Genomic DNA, 13,457 nt, shown 5'->3' with positions numbered 1-13,457 from the left:
CACCCTCGGCACCCTCGGCACCCCCCTCGGGGAGCGCCGGTTCCGGTTCCGGCGGCGGCGGCGGCGCGTCCCGACTCGATCGCGACGTCCTCCGCACCCGGCTGAAACGCGCGCGCGAGCTTCGCCGTTTTCCCGTCGCCGGACCTCGCGACGACCACCTCGGGCGGCCGCACGACCTGTATCGCCTCGAGCTCGCACTTGACGTCCTCCTCCGCGTCCCCGGGCTTAGGTTTGTTGCCTCCCTTCGCGCTGGATTTGCGCTTCTTCTTGGGCTTGGGTTTCGGCGCGTCGTCGTCGCCCGGCTCGCCGTCCGCCTTGCGCTTCTCCCCGGTCGCCGGGTCGATCGTCGTTTCCATTTCGCCGCCGGCGGCGGCGTTCGCGTCCAGGGTCTCCGGCGGCGGCGGCGCGATCGGCATCGGCGGGTCCATCAACCCGCCGCCGTCCCCGCGCGACGGCGGCGGGATCTTCGAGGGATCCGACCCCGGGTCTTGAAGGAATAGACGCGTGTCCGCGAGAAGACGCGCGTGCCGCGTGACGCGCGGATGAAACGCGCGGTTCCACGCGAGCACGTCCCTGAAGTCCATCTTGAGACACGCAGCCGCCGCGTCCACGGTCTCCGCTTCGACGCAGTAATACGTCTTGATTCCGTCTTCCACGATCGTGACGCCGGGCGGCGGGCCCGCGGGAGCCGTCGGCTCCGGCGCGTCCGGCTTGTTCATCATGCTCGGATCGAACCGCAGCCCGCGGCCAGCCTTGGTGCCCGCGCCCTTCGCCCTCGGCTTGGAGCGACCGGATTTCGAGCCGCCGCCGCCGCCGCCGCCGCCGCCGCCGCCGCCGCCGCCGCCGCCGCCGCCGCCGCCGCCGCCGCCGCCCGGCGGCTTCTCCTCCGGCGGCAACCGCTCCGGGACCCCGTCGGGCCAACGCGTGGACTGCAGGCACAGGTACAACCACTCGCGGTTCCCATCCGCGTACATCACCTCGTGCTCGCCGCTCTCGGGCTTATACGACGTCACCTCACCGGCGTAGTACGTCCCCTCCGTCGGGTGGAACACCTCCAGGGCTCTGCCGACGACGGCGTCGCGGTACGACGCGCCGATCTCGCGGAGGTACTTCCCCACGGGTAAGTTTTTGAACTCGTCGTCGTCGCCGACGAACCGAAGCGACTGGCGCCACTTCCGCGTGCTGCCGCGGCCGCCGAGGCGTTCAAACTCCGTCGCCGGCACCACGAGTTCTTTCCCCTCGGTACCTCCTTTCGGGACGTACCGCACTTGCTCGTCCCCGCGCTTGCCCCCGGGCGTGAGCGTCCCGACGAGGTCGTCCCCGCAGGAGACGGCGACGTCCCGAGCGCTCAGGACGCCGTGGTCCGCGTCCTTCTCTAGCGCCGCCGCCCTCGCCTCCGTCTCCTCGGTGTCCGGCGCGACGTCCCCGGCGTTCGGACCGAGCTTGAGCGACGCGAGGTCCACCGCCTCGGGGTGCTTCTCGTTCCTCCGCAGCGTGATCTTATCCGCGCGGTCGAGCGCGCACACGGCGAGGACAAACCCGAGCGCGTCGCCGAGCTCGGCGTGGTCCCAACGCGTCCGCGACGCGGTGATGATCTCCGGACGAGCGCGTCGAGCCATGGACACCTTGACGTTCGCCGCGGGGACGAAGGCGTCGGCGCCGGGCGCGCGACCTGACGCCGCCGCGCGGAGCGTCCGCAGGATTTCGAGCTCGAGCTCGGCCATCTGCGCGTCGGTGATCTCGCCGCCGTACGGCGCCGCCGGCGCGGAGGACGACGCCTTCGCCGTCGATCGAAAGTCGCTCGCCGTCGCGGACAGGAGATGCACCGGGATGCCCTCGGTTCTTCGAAGCAAACGCTCGGCGCGGATTTGCTCCTGCTTGGCGCGTTCCGCGTTCTCCTCCTCCTCCTCCTTGACGCGCGCCCTCGCGCGCTCCGCGGCTTTCTCGATGTTTCGCTCCAAAAACGGCCGGACGCGTTTAAACATCTCCGCCATGATCGCCTCGCGCTCCGTCGGGTCGATGTCCTTCTGCCGCAACCCTTTCAACGGTCGGCCGAGCACCATCGGCTCGTCCACGCACTCGTCGCCGAGCAGCGCGCCGTCTCGCGGCCCCTTCGCGATGCCCGCGTTTTGCGCCGCCTGCGCCGCCGCGAGCAGCTCTTCGTCGCGGCGCTTCCGCTCCGCCTCGGGGTCGACGAGCTGCTCCGTCGCGTTTGAAACCGCGTTTGAAACCGCGGTCGAAACCGGTGCCGACGCCGGTTCCGGGGTGGGCGGCCTCGGGCCGAGCCACACGCGCGTGCGCTCGAGGAGGTACGCCTTGGCGTGGAGCCCGGGAAGGTCCGGCTTGTTCCACGACAACAACTCTCCGACGTCGAGCCCGAGCTTCTCGGCGACTTCGTCGAGTTTCATGCTTCCCTTCGTGTAGTACGCGTCGACGCCGCCGAGGGTGATCGTGTCGCCGGGCTGCGGGTCCAGCTCCTCGGCCTCGTCCTCCCACGTCCGCGCCGCGCCGGCGCCGGCGCCCGCGGCCGCGGCCGCGGCAGCCGCCGCGGCGTCCTTCGGTCGTCGGCCTTTCCTCGCGTTCTTTTTCGGGCCCTCCATGCGCAACAAAAAGTGCACGAGGTCCGTGAACGTGGCGTGCGCGAGCGGCTTGGACCGCCCCGCGGTGTCCAGCGGCAAGTCGATCTCGTGGTCTCTCTCCTCGATCCACGCGTCCGTGAGCGCGACTTTCGCGCCCATCGTCCACCCGGTCGCCGCGGCTTCCTGCGTGGGTGAAGCGATCGGTCAGTCGAACGTCTTACCGGTCAAACGTTGAAAGGGAAGCGCGGGTGAAGAGTGACGACGGGAAAAGTCCTTAAGGAACGGCGCGCGCCACGCGAACGGGGTCGTATGGGAAGCAGTCTCACCTCGGCCTCGTCGCCGCCGTCCTCGAGCCTTCGCTCTTTCGCCCACTTCACGCACTCGGCGTCGCATCGAATGAAGCACGCCTGCGCGGGGTGCCTCTGTCCGAGCGCCTGGAACCGCTTACACTGCCCTATGATCTCCGCGCTGGACGGGAGGTGATCCTCGCAGAACGCGCGCGGGCAGGCTTCGCAGCGAAAGAGCATCCCTCCGACGGCGGCAGATTTCCGTCCGCACTCGTGGCACGAGTGATGCGGGCACGCCCATCTGGTCGCCTTCGCGAGCTCGTCTTGCGTGACGCCGATGCACTCCGCGTGCACGGACACGGGACACAAGTCGCAGCACACGATGTCGCCGCCGTCCCAGCACGCCTGGCACGTGTACGAGTGTCCGTAGTCCCTCCCGGCGACTTGCGCCCGCTGCTTCTTCTCCGCTTGCGGTTTTTTTCGGGACTCTCTCACGTGCACGCTCGGCTCGCCATCTTCGAGCGAGTAGTTGTTCGCTTTCAGGATCGTGTGCCCGTCGACGACCATCGTCGTCGTCTTCCGTTCCCGTTTCCCCGTGAGTATCTGCGCGTTGACCTCCGCGGCGATCTCCTTCATCGTTTGATTTTTATTCCTTTTCCCGCCCGCGGCGTTTGCGGCGTCGTCGTCGTCGCCGCCGCCGCTCGCCTTCACCGAGCTCGGCATCACGTACGTGCTGATCGGCGCCGCCGCCGCGGCGCCGCCGTCCGCCGCGAAGTCCGCGACCGTGTGCTGCACTTCGCTCTGCAACGACGCGAGCTCGCGTCGTCGCGCGTTGCCTTCGGGGGTGCGGTCCATCAAGATTTCGAGCTCGGCGTCCGTCGGCGGCTCGCCTGCGTCCTTCGCGAAGACGGCGTCAACGCCGAAGCGCAACATCCCGTACAGATCGTTGTTTTCCAGCTTGCCGAGCTCCTCCGCTTGCTTCGTGCTGCCGCGGCTGACCATCTGCTCCAAGAAGAGCTTCTTCTCCGCGCGCTGCTGCATGCGCTCTTCGACCGAGTCCGCGGTGATGAGGCGATACACGTGCACGGGTTTCTTCTGCCCGATGCGATGCACGCGCGCCATCGCTTGCGTGTCGACTTGCGGGTTCCAATCGCTGTCGAACAGGATGCACGTGTCCGCGGTCTGTAAGTTGACGCCGAGGCCGCCCGCGCGCGTGGATAAGAGAAACGCAAACATCGGTGAGTTTGGGCGGTTGAACGCCGCGATGTCCACGGATCGCTGCACGCGGTTCGTGCTGCCGTCGAGTCTCGCGTACTGAGGGTCGTTCCATACGAAGCGACGTCGGGGTGGAGTTGAAAGGCGTCAGATGGAGTTGAAAGGCGTCGAGGGCGGGGATTGAAAGCGAGGGAACCTGGGCGGAGAGAGACGACGGCAAAAGTCCTTAAGGATCGGCGTTCACCACGCGAACGCGGTCGTATGGGAACCAGTGTATAGAACGCGCCTGATACCCGCGGAGGGTTAAAAAATCGCTCAGAATGTCGAGCATGGACGTGAACTGCGAGAACAGAACGACCCTGTGACCGGCGTCTTTCAGCCGTCTCAAGATGCGATCGAGGACCGCGAGCTTCCCGGACGCTTCGACGAGCTCCTCGATCGGAACGCCGTCCTCGGGGACGTCCGTCCCCGCGAACAAGAACGGATGGTTGCAGCACTTCCGAAGCTGCATGAGGAGCGACTGAAGCTTCTTCTCGCCGCCGCCGCCGCCGCCGCCGCCGCCGCCGCCCTCGGAGGACTTCGCGCCGTCGCCGCCCCCACCGCCGCCGCCGCTGTGTTTCCTCAACATCGCCGACTCGGCCTCGTTCAGCGCGCCGCTCTCGCGCATCAACAGCCGACGGTACCAAAACGTCTGCGCGGGCGACAGCGGGCACATGATCTTCGTCTCCGTCTTCTCCGGGAGACTCACCTCCACCTCGCCTTTTATCCTCCTCAAAACGAACGGCTTCATCAAAAAGTGCGCGTGATTTAACGTCCCGGAGTCCACCTTGTGCTCTTTGCTCCCCAAGTCGAACGCCGCGTCGAACGCTTTCGCGGAGGTGAAGACGTCGGGGTGTAAAAACGCGAGAATCGCGTAGAGCTCGTGTAGATTATTCTGCACCGGCGTCCCCGTGAGTAACAGCGTGTGCTGGCGGTGTACCCTTGATAACACCCCATGTGCGGCCGTTTCTTCGATCTTCACCTTGTGCCCCTCGTCCAAGATCATCGTCCGCCAGTAGACTTTCTGCGACAACGTCAGATTAAACGTCGGGTTACACGCCATCTCGTACGTCGTCACCGCGACGTCGTACGACCCGACGTTCATGACGACCTCTTTCCTGAGTCGCTGCCGCTCGTTCTCGTCCGTGGAGTGCAGCCTCACGACGCGGAACGACGGGCACCACTTCTGGAGCTCGTCCATCCACGACGACAACACGGACAGAGGGCAAATCACCAGGTGCGGGCCTTTCACGTTTCGCATCTCGTGGAGGCACGCGAGGAACGAAATCGACTGAAGCGTCTTCCCGAGGCCCATCTCGTCCGCGAGAATGCACGAGCACCCGTCGTCGTACATCCGCGTCATCCACCGAATCCCCTCGAGCTGGTACTCTCGCAGCACGGCCTTGATCTTCTCCGGTTGGTTGTCCACGGGCGTGAGGATCTTTTCCGACGGCGCGTACGCTTCGCCGTCCGCGATGATTTTATCCCGAACTTTTTCCTCGACAAACGGCGCCAACGCCTTCATGTGGTTCTTCAGGTAGTACGCCCTCTTCTTCTTCGCGAGCTCGATCTCGCGCATCATCTCTTTGTTATGCCGCGAGTTTTCCTCGTCCGCCTCCGTCATCACTTTCGGCTTGCGCGGCCCGTACGGCTTACGCGGCTTCCCCTTCTTTTTCTCCTCGAAGACGTACGACGTTCGCATGCCAGCCTCGCGGCCCTCCTCCCGCGCGTCCTTGTCCAGCTCCTTATCGAACACCGACGGCTCCCCGTCCTCCATCGTGTACGCGTTCGATCGAAGCACGGGTTCGCCGTCGATCATGATCACGCGCGCTTTGGTTTTCCGTCCCGACCGTCGCCCGCCGCCCTCCTCCGCGACGAGCGCCTCGCGAAGGAGCTCGGGAGGTATCGCCGCGGCCACCTCCGGGTCGACCCCTCCTCGCGCCGATAACGGCTTCTCATCGGCCGTTTTATTCTTGGAGCCGCCGCCGGGACCAGGACCCGTCGCGGCGTCGCCGCCGCCGGTAGACGTCGCGGCCGTCGCGGCTTTCTTCGTCTCCGTCTTCGGCGGCGCGTTCGGGTCTTTCTTAGGGCGGCCGCGTTTCTTCTTCGGCGGAGGCTCCGGCGCCGCCGGCGCCGCCGCATCCGCGGCGGCGTCGTCCGTCTCCATCGCCTCCGGGGCTTCCGCCTTGGCGCCGGGCGCGCGCTCGGGAGGCGCGGCGGCCGGTGGGGGCGCGGCGGCGTGCGCCCGCGCGGCCGCGGCCTGCGCCATGGCCTGCGCCGCCGCCATGGCCTGAAGAGGAGGAGGCATCAACGCGCCGGGAGGAGGAAACGGCGACGACGACGGCGCGGCGAACGGCGCGGGGAACGCGCCGCCCGTCGCGCCCGCGCCCATCGCCGCCATCGCGTGCATCGCCTGCGCCATCGCGGCCGGGTTCGCGAGCGCCGCCGCGAGCGCAGCCTGGCTCTGCATCGCGGCCTGCATCGCGTGGAGCCCGCCCGCGGCGGTCGCGTGGGCGGTCGGCGCGGGCCCCGGCATCATCGCGGACGCCAGCCACCGCTGCTGCTGCTGCTGCTGCTGCTGCTGCGCCGCGAGCGCGCGCGCCGTCTGCGCGGCGGTCGCGGCGTCCATCCCGGGCGGCGGCGGCGCGGTCGGCGCGGTCGCGCCCGCGTCCGCGTTCACGTTTTGCCCTCCCGGCGGCGCGTCGCCGTCGCGCGGCGCCTCGGGCGCGTCGCCGCCGCGCGTCATCGTCGCGCGTCCCTCCGCCGCGCGTCGAGAAAGCGATCGCGCGGCCGCGTGTCGCTGTCGGCGACGCTCGCGCGCAAAAGGCCAGGGGTCGTCCGCGCCTTCGGTTCCGAGGGACGCGGGAGGTCTCTCGAGGGGCGTCGCGTTCGATCGATCGAACGGCTCGGACGCGCGCGAGGAATGAACGCGCGGGAGCGCGCGCGCGTCGGCGTCGCGTCGGCGCCGTCGGTGTGCCGCGCGCGTCGCTAGGTTTTCGCCCGCGCGTCGAAAAGCCAGGCTCTCGCGAGCCAAGCGCGGTCGGTGCACACGCGCGCGCGGATCCGCCTTTCGCGGGTGATCCCAGGGGAGATTTTTGTTCGTGCGGGCAGCGGGGGGGGTAATCGCGGGCCGTCGCAGTGTGCACCGCACGCGCGATCCGCGGGGAAGCGGCGCGCGAGAGACGGACGTCGAGACCGGCGGCGTGTTCAGGGAAACCCGCACGGAACGCGCGCAGATACCATGGCGGTGCGCGTTCGCGCGACGTCTCGCGATCTCGCGGGGCCCCGCGATTCTTTTTCTTCCCGGGACCCGCTGGCGCGCGCGTAAATTATCTATCGCGTTGTTGAATGAGGGCGCGCGCCGAGATCGCGCGCGGACGCGACCGCGCGCGACCGCCGCGCGCGTCTCCTACCGCGCCGTGCGCCTTAGACACGGGCGCGAGCCCGTCGGGCGCGCTCGAAGGCGACGGCGCGCGTCTCCGCGCGCGTCGACCCCCGTCGTCGTCCGCGTCTCGATTCGGTCGTCCGAGCCATTCGTTCGTTCGTTTTTTATCCGTCGTCCCGATCGAACGACCGATCGAATCGTCGTCTCATCCATCGTCGATCTCCCCGCCCTCCTCTCCTCGTCCCCGTCCAACAGTCGTGGGCCGACGACGACGGCGCGGAATTCCACTCCGCGCCTCCCCCGGGCGCCGGCGCGTTCAACGTCTTCGGCGCGCCGGGCGGCGTCGGCGGGTTGAACTTGAACCCGTACGCGGGCGCGATGCTGGGTCAACCGCTGGGTCAACAACCGATGATGGGCGGTCAGATGGCGCCGCCGCCCGGGATGGGCGCGTTCAACTTCGGCGGCGGCGTAGGCGGCGCCGCGCACGCCGCGCCGTCGTACTCGTTCGGGTCCTCGCCGCCGATCTTTGGAAACGCGGCGGGGACGTCGCCGACGTCGACGCGCCCCGCCAACGCGTACGAATCCATGTTCGGGCCGGTCGGCGCGACGACGACGCGACCGACGCCGCAGCCGGACGCGCCCGCCGCGAACGCCAACGCGGCCGCGGACGGACCCGGACTCGGACCCGTTGGCGGCGGCGGCGGCGTCGCGGAGTCGTCGCGGCCGCAGCGGCCGAAGATTCCAATCCCGTCGGAACCGCCGTTCACCGCGTTCGTCGGGAATTTCCCGTACGAGTGCCCGCAGGACGAAGTCGTCGGGCTGTTCGTGAACGACGGGTGCGACGTCGCGGACGTGCGGGTCGTTCGCAACCGCGACACGGACCGCCCGCGCGGGTACTTCATCGAGTTTAAGGATGTCGAGTCGCTGAAGAAGGCGCTCGTGTTCGACGCGAGGGATCTCGGCGGACGGCCGCTGCGGGTGAACGTCGCGGAAGGGAGGCCGGAGGGCCGCGGCGACCGACGCGACCGACACGGCGGGTTCGCGGATCGATACAACGAACGCGACGGCGGCGGGCGCGACCGGCGCGGGCTCGGCGAGGGTCGCAGCGGCGGCGGCTTCGCGGAGAGCTACAACCGCGGCGACCGCGGCGACGCGCGCGGCGGCGGCGGATCGTTCGGCAGACGCGAAGGCGGCGGCGGGTACCAAGAAGCGCACGGCGGCGGCCGCGATCGCCGTCGCAGCGAAGACGTCGTCGGGTCGCCGCCGGGCGGCGGCGCGAGGAACTTCACCGGCGGGGGGTACCACGCCCCGCGAGGCGGCGGCGGGCGCGAGAGCTTTGGCAGGGATCGACCCGCGCCCTCGCCGCCGGATCCGAACGCGCCGCCGCCGCCGGAGCGAAAGAAGCTGCAGCTCAAACCGCGGAGCGCGGACGCGGACAAGCTCGCCGCGGAACCCGCGACCGCGGCGCCGTCGTCGAAATCCAACCCGTTCGGCGCCGCGAAGCCCGTGGATTCCACCGCGAAGATTGCCGAGGCGGAGAAGAAGATCAAGGAGTACCACGACGAGGTCAACGCCAAGGCGGGCATCGTGAAGCTCGCGCCGGGGCAGCTCCCGGCGCCGAAGCCGATCGCGAAAGAGATCGCCGCCGGGTTTATCCCCGCGAACTCAAACTCAAACTCGAACTCGAACGCGGCCCACGGCGCCAAGCGCGAGGCGAAAGGGCCGGTGATTCACGTCCCGGAGGAGAAGACCATCGAGGCGTCGAACGTGTTTCCGCTGTTGTCCATGGACGATGACGACGGCGACGACGAGGAGGAGTGAGCGGCGAGAGCGAGAAGGAGGAAGACGACGGACGGAGAGGGCCGCGGGCGGGCGGTTTTGTACAACTACGTAAACCACGACGGGAGCGACGGGATAGGGACGTCGGTGATAAATACGATCTAAGATGCAATCAAAGCGAGTATAAATATAAAGCGACGCGCGCGACGGAGACGACTGACTACCGTCCCTCGTTCGTCTCGTCTCGACGCGACGGGAACCGACCGCTATCGCAACCGCCGTTGCGTCGGCTGCGGCTGCCCCGTCGCGGCCCTCCAACTCCTCCGCGGCACGAACCCGTCGTTCTCCACGAGCGTGTTCTCCACATTCGCGACCTTCGCGAGGTCGATCAGGATGGGAATCAGGTCCAGCAGATCGTCGTCTCGCGGGTCGTCGATGAACGAGCTCACCGGCAACGCGTTTTGCGGCTGAGGGTCGTCGCCCATACGAAGCGACGTCGGGGTGGAGATCAAAGGCGTCAGTCGGAGTTGAAAGGCGTCGAGGGCGGACGTTGAAATCGTGGGGTGGGCGGAGAGAATCGACGGCGAAAGTCCTCAAGGAAAGGCGTGCACCGCGCCGACGCGGTCGCATGGGAACCAGTGCGAGAAGAACGCGCCTGAAACGCGTACGAGTGCGGCGAGTTGTCTATGATGATCGTCTTGTGCATCGGCCTTCCCAACGACGTGAGGTCTTTCACGTAGTTCCCTTGGTACGGGTAGCAGTGCTCGCGGAACAGTCTCCACCGGATCACGTTCCCGACGTCGAGCAAGTCCAGCAGCGGGTCCGCGTATTTACTCAGAGACGCCGTGAACACGACGATCTCGTAATACTTTCCCATCTCTTCCATGAAGTAATCTACCCACGGCCGCTTCAACACGTACACGTCCGTGTTCGAGCCGTCGATCTCCACGGGGACGATGTAGTCCGCCCCCGTCACCGGCTTGAACGACGAGTGCACGAGGGTCTCGTCCAGGTCGAGGACGAGGCACGGCTTCCCTCGGTCCGACGACAGCGCCGGGCCGATGAACGGGTCGCCGACGTGGACGGCTCTCGGGCCCCCGCGCGGGGCGGCGCGCTTCGGCGGCATCAGCGCTTCTTGCTGCTGGTAGTCATTATTACGAGTGGGGGGGGGGCGGGGGCGGCGTTCGTTAGAGGGAGGTGGTGGTCGGGGCGACGTCGGAGGCGGCGGCGGGGAATTCGGATTACCACCCCTCGTGGAAAGGCGGAAATCGTTCGGAGAACTGAATGTTGTTGAATTGGGACGGAAGCGGCATCGCTCGCTCGAGGCCGCCGACCGACGCGGCGCGTGCGCGCACCTGTCTCGGCGAGTCGTCGTCGTCGCGCGGCTTCCCGCAGCAAAACAGCGCGGCGAACCAGCCGCCGCCGCCGCTCTTCTTGTCTTCCCGTCGCGCCCCCCCCGCGGCGGCGTCCGATCGCGATTGAATCCGATCGGGCCGCTTGAACGACTGCGGCTGATTATCCCTCCCGTACTTGGGCCGCTCCAGGCCGCCGGACCTGGTGACCTGCGTCATGACGCTCGCGTCGTCGCCGCCGCCGCCGCCGGACGTGGACGCCGACGCGTCGTCCTTCGTCCATCGCGTCCGCGACCCGATCCTGGTCGGAGAGCCCGGCGTGCCGCTGCCGTCGGGGACGGAATCGTCGTCCGCCACGCCTCTTCGCGTCGAGGCGTTCGCGGCGTCGACGTCGAGCGGGCGATACGCGCGCGTCGGCGTCGCGGACGCGTCGGTCATCGCGCTCGCGCGACCCCGGAGGCGTCGCGTGGACGGCGTCCGGGGATGGCGCGCCGCGTATCGGTCTCACGGGCGTCGCGCCCGCGGTTGTGGCGGCGAAGGTCGTCAAGTTGGGGCGATAGAGACTGCAATTTGTGTGTGTGTTATTTCAAGTCTCCGTGACGTGCAATTGCATTCAGTTTCGCGCGCAGCGCAGCGGTCGAGTCTCGGAGCGGATCGTCCGTCGTCGTCATCGCTCCCCGCGCCCGCCGCACGCTCGCGACCTCTCGCGATGTCGCACCGCGGCGCGAGACGCGCGCTCGCGGCCGCGCTCGCCGCGTCGATACCCGCGACCGCGCGTCCCGTCGCGGACGCCGCCGGCGCGCGCGTCGTTCGCGCGAGACGCGCGTCGACGCTCGAGACGAGCGGCGCGCGTCGTCGCCCCGAGCCATCATCATCGCGCGTCGGCGGCGTCGCGCTCGCCTCCGCGGCGGCGGCCGCCGCCGCCGCCGCCGCCGCCGCGGCCGCCGCCGCCGCCTCTCCCGCGGACTGCCGCGAGTGCGTCGCGATCGGCTCGCTGCCGTACGACGCCGCGGAGCGCGTGCAGGGATGGCTATTCGCCGCGGGCGCGAGCCTCCATCGCGTGGAGATCCGCCCGATCGACGCGGGCGCGTCGGGCGGGCACGCGGAGGACCACGGCTTCGGGCTCTTCGTGAAGAAGAACGAGGACGACGCGAAGAACGCGGAGGAGAGCGAGACTCAGAAAACGTCGAGCGCCGCCGGCGCCGCCGCTTGGCTCTTCGGCGGCGGCGCGAAGCCCGTCGTCCTCGCGTCCGTGCCGATGCGACTCGCCGTCTCCGCGGACGCCGCCGCGAATCACGACACGCCCGCGGGCGCCGTCTTCCGCGAGATGCTCGAGTCGGGGGAGATCGACGAGAGGCTCGCGGTGATGCTCCTGCTCATCGTCGAGCGTCGCCGCGGCGAGGGGTCGCCCATCAAGGCGTACGTCGACGCGCTGCCAAAGCCGGGCGAGCACAAGACGCCGCTGTTCTACGACGCGAACGAGATGAAAGCGCTGCGGGGCACCAACTTGCACCGCGCGGTGAGCGCGCAGAGGCGGCGGCTCGCGAGCGTTCTGAAGGACAGCGCGATCCCCGCGGGGAAGAAGTTGATGAGAGCGGTGGCGTCGCACGTCCCGCCCGAGGAGAGGGAGAAGAAGACGGGAGGGGGATGGTTACCCTGGTGGCTCGGGGGCGGAAACGGAAAGCGAGATTTAAGGCGTCGACGCGCGACGAAACCGTCCGCGAAGCCGATCACGATGGACGAGTTCCTCTGGGCGTACGCGACGTTCTGGTCCAGAGCGCTCGCGCTGCCGATCGGCCCGGACCCTGAAGCGTCCGGCGCGGTCGAGGCCATCGTCCCCGGGATAGACTTCGCGAACCACTCGTGCGCGAGACCCAACGCGCGGTGGGCCGTCGCGAACGCTTCGGGAAGAGAAGGCGCGACCGCGGGGGAGCCGACGGTGACGCTCGAGTGTTTGAGCGTCCCGGGGCCGGGGGAGGAGGTGTTGATATCCTACGGAGATAAACCGAACGAGGAGCTGCTCTTCGTGCACGGGTTCGCGGAGAGGGAGAACCCGCACGACGCGCTCGTGTTGCATCCGCATTGGATGAAGCACGCGGACGACGACGACGACGGCGGCGGCGGCGGCGGCGGCGGACCCGGGAAGAAGACGTTCGACGAGACGACGGCGGAGGGCCGGGCCGCCGCGGAGCTCGACGCGGAGGTCAGAGGCGCGCGGCTGACGCTGAGCCGCGTCCGCGGGATCCCGCTGCAGGTGATCCTTCCTCAACACCCGCCGCCGGGGGGGTTGAAGGATCTTCCGACGGACGTCGTGCGGACGTTGGAGGTGTGGGGGTTCACGCCGGAAGCGCTCGAGGCGGAGCTCCACGCGTCCTTCGGCGGCGCGATCGAGGGAAACGAAGAGGCGGCGAAGGCGGGGGGGGTGCGCGGCCGGCCAGACGCGGCGGCGCGGAAAACGGCCGCGATCGAGGGGTTAAAGCTCGCGCTGGAAGCGCAGAACGCGAGGATGGACGCCGCGACCGGGATGGGCGGCGGCGGCGGCGGCGGCGCGGAGACGTCGGCGCCGGCGGGGAGCCGAAAAGCCATCGCGGCGGCGGTCGCCGCGGCGAGCTCGCGGAGGGTCGACGAGGTCGTCGCCGCGGACCCGCTCGCGCCCGCGGTCGCGAGGCAGGCTGCGGTGTATCGAAGCGGCGTCGCGAGGATGACGAGGCGGTACGTGGACGAGGTGAGCAAGTGGCGATGACGCGCGACGCGCGAGTCGTATCATCTTGAAATTTCATTCTTCATGCGCTCTTACGTATTGTTCGTTCGTTCGTTCGTC

At 68.8% G+C, this 13,457-nt stretch overlaps 5 protein-coding genes across 5 annotated transcripts; 2 read left to right on the top strand and 3 right to left on the bottom strand.

The window, feature by feature from the left end:
• Nucleotides 1–3,778: 3,778 nt before the first annotated feature.
• On the bottom strand, nt 3,779–5,645 carry MICPUCDRAFT_12258 (uncharacterized protein; the record flags this gene model as incomplete). The annotated part of the gene is made up of 2 exons (XM_003055229.1): nt 3,779–4,180; nt 4,335–5,645. Coding segments are annotated over 2 exons (1,713 nt in total), but the record flags the coding sequence as incomplete, so codon positions are not given.
• Nucleotides 5,646–7,265: 1,620 nt separating this feature from the next.
• On the top strand, nt 7,266–9,461 carry MICPUCDRAFT_46438 (uncharacterized protein). Its single transcript, XM_003055751.1, has one exon. It carries the CDS (start codon nt 7,884–7,886, stop codon nt 9,324–9,326), a length of 1,443 nt encoding a protein of 480 aa, XP_003055797.1. The 5' UTR covers nt 7,266–7,883; the 3' UTR covers nt 9,327–9,461.
• A 173-nt stretch (nt 9,462–9,634) lies between these two features.
• Nucleotides 9,635–10,326, bottom strand: MICPUCDRAFT_6488 (uncharacterized protein; the record flags this gene model as incomplete). Its single annotated transcript, XM_003055228.1, has 3 exons — nt 9,635–9,751; nt 9,867–9,876; nt 9,947–10,326. Coding segments are annotated over 3 exons (507 nt in total), but the record flags the coding sequence as incomplete, so codon positions are not given.
• A 199-nt stretch (nt 10,327–10,525) lies between these two features.
• MICPUCDRAFT_50860 (uncharacterized protein) lies at nt 10,526–11,074 on the bottom strand (the record flags this gene model as incomplete). The annotated part of the gene is made up of 1 exon (XM_003055227.1): nt 10,526–11,074. The coding sequence occupies one exon, from the start codon at nt 11,072–11,074 to the stop codon at nt 10,526–10,528; it is 549 nt and encodes a 182-aa protein (XP_003055273.1).
• Nucleotides 11,075–11,345: 271 nt separating this feature from the next.
• On the top strand, nt 11,346–13,379 carry MICPUCDRAFT_50859 (uncharacterized protein; the record flags this gene model as incomplete). Its single annotated transcript, XM_003055750.1, has 1 exon — nt 11,346–13,379. The coding sequence occupies one exon, from the start codon at nt 11,346–11,348 to the stop codon at nt 13,377–13,379; it is 2,034 nt and encodes a 677-aa protein (XP_003055796.1).
• Nucleotides 13,380–13,457: the final 78 nt, after the last annotated feature.

Source organism: Micromonas pusilla (assembly GCF_000151265.4).
Source record: "Micromonas pusilla CCMP1545 genomic scaffold MICPUCscaffold_1, whole genome shotgun sequence".
Lineage (NCBI taxonomy): Eukaryota > Viridiplantae > Chlorophyta > Mamiellophyceae > Mamiellales > Mamiellaceae > Micromonas > Micromonas pusilla.
Note: the sequence above shows the minus strand (reverse complement) of the source record. Positions and strands in the feature narration are given on the sequence as shown.

Excerpts from the sequence above, each read along its gene's own strand:
- MICPUCDRAFT_46438 (XM_003055751.1), top strand. The coding sequence starts at position 7,884 with ATGCTGGGTCAACCGCTGGGTCAACAACCGATGATGGGCGGTCAGATG.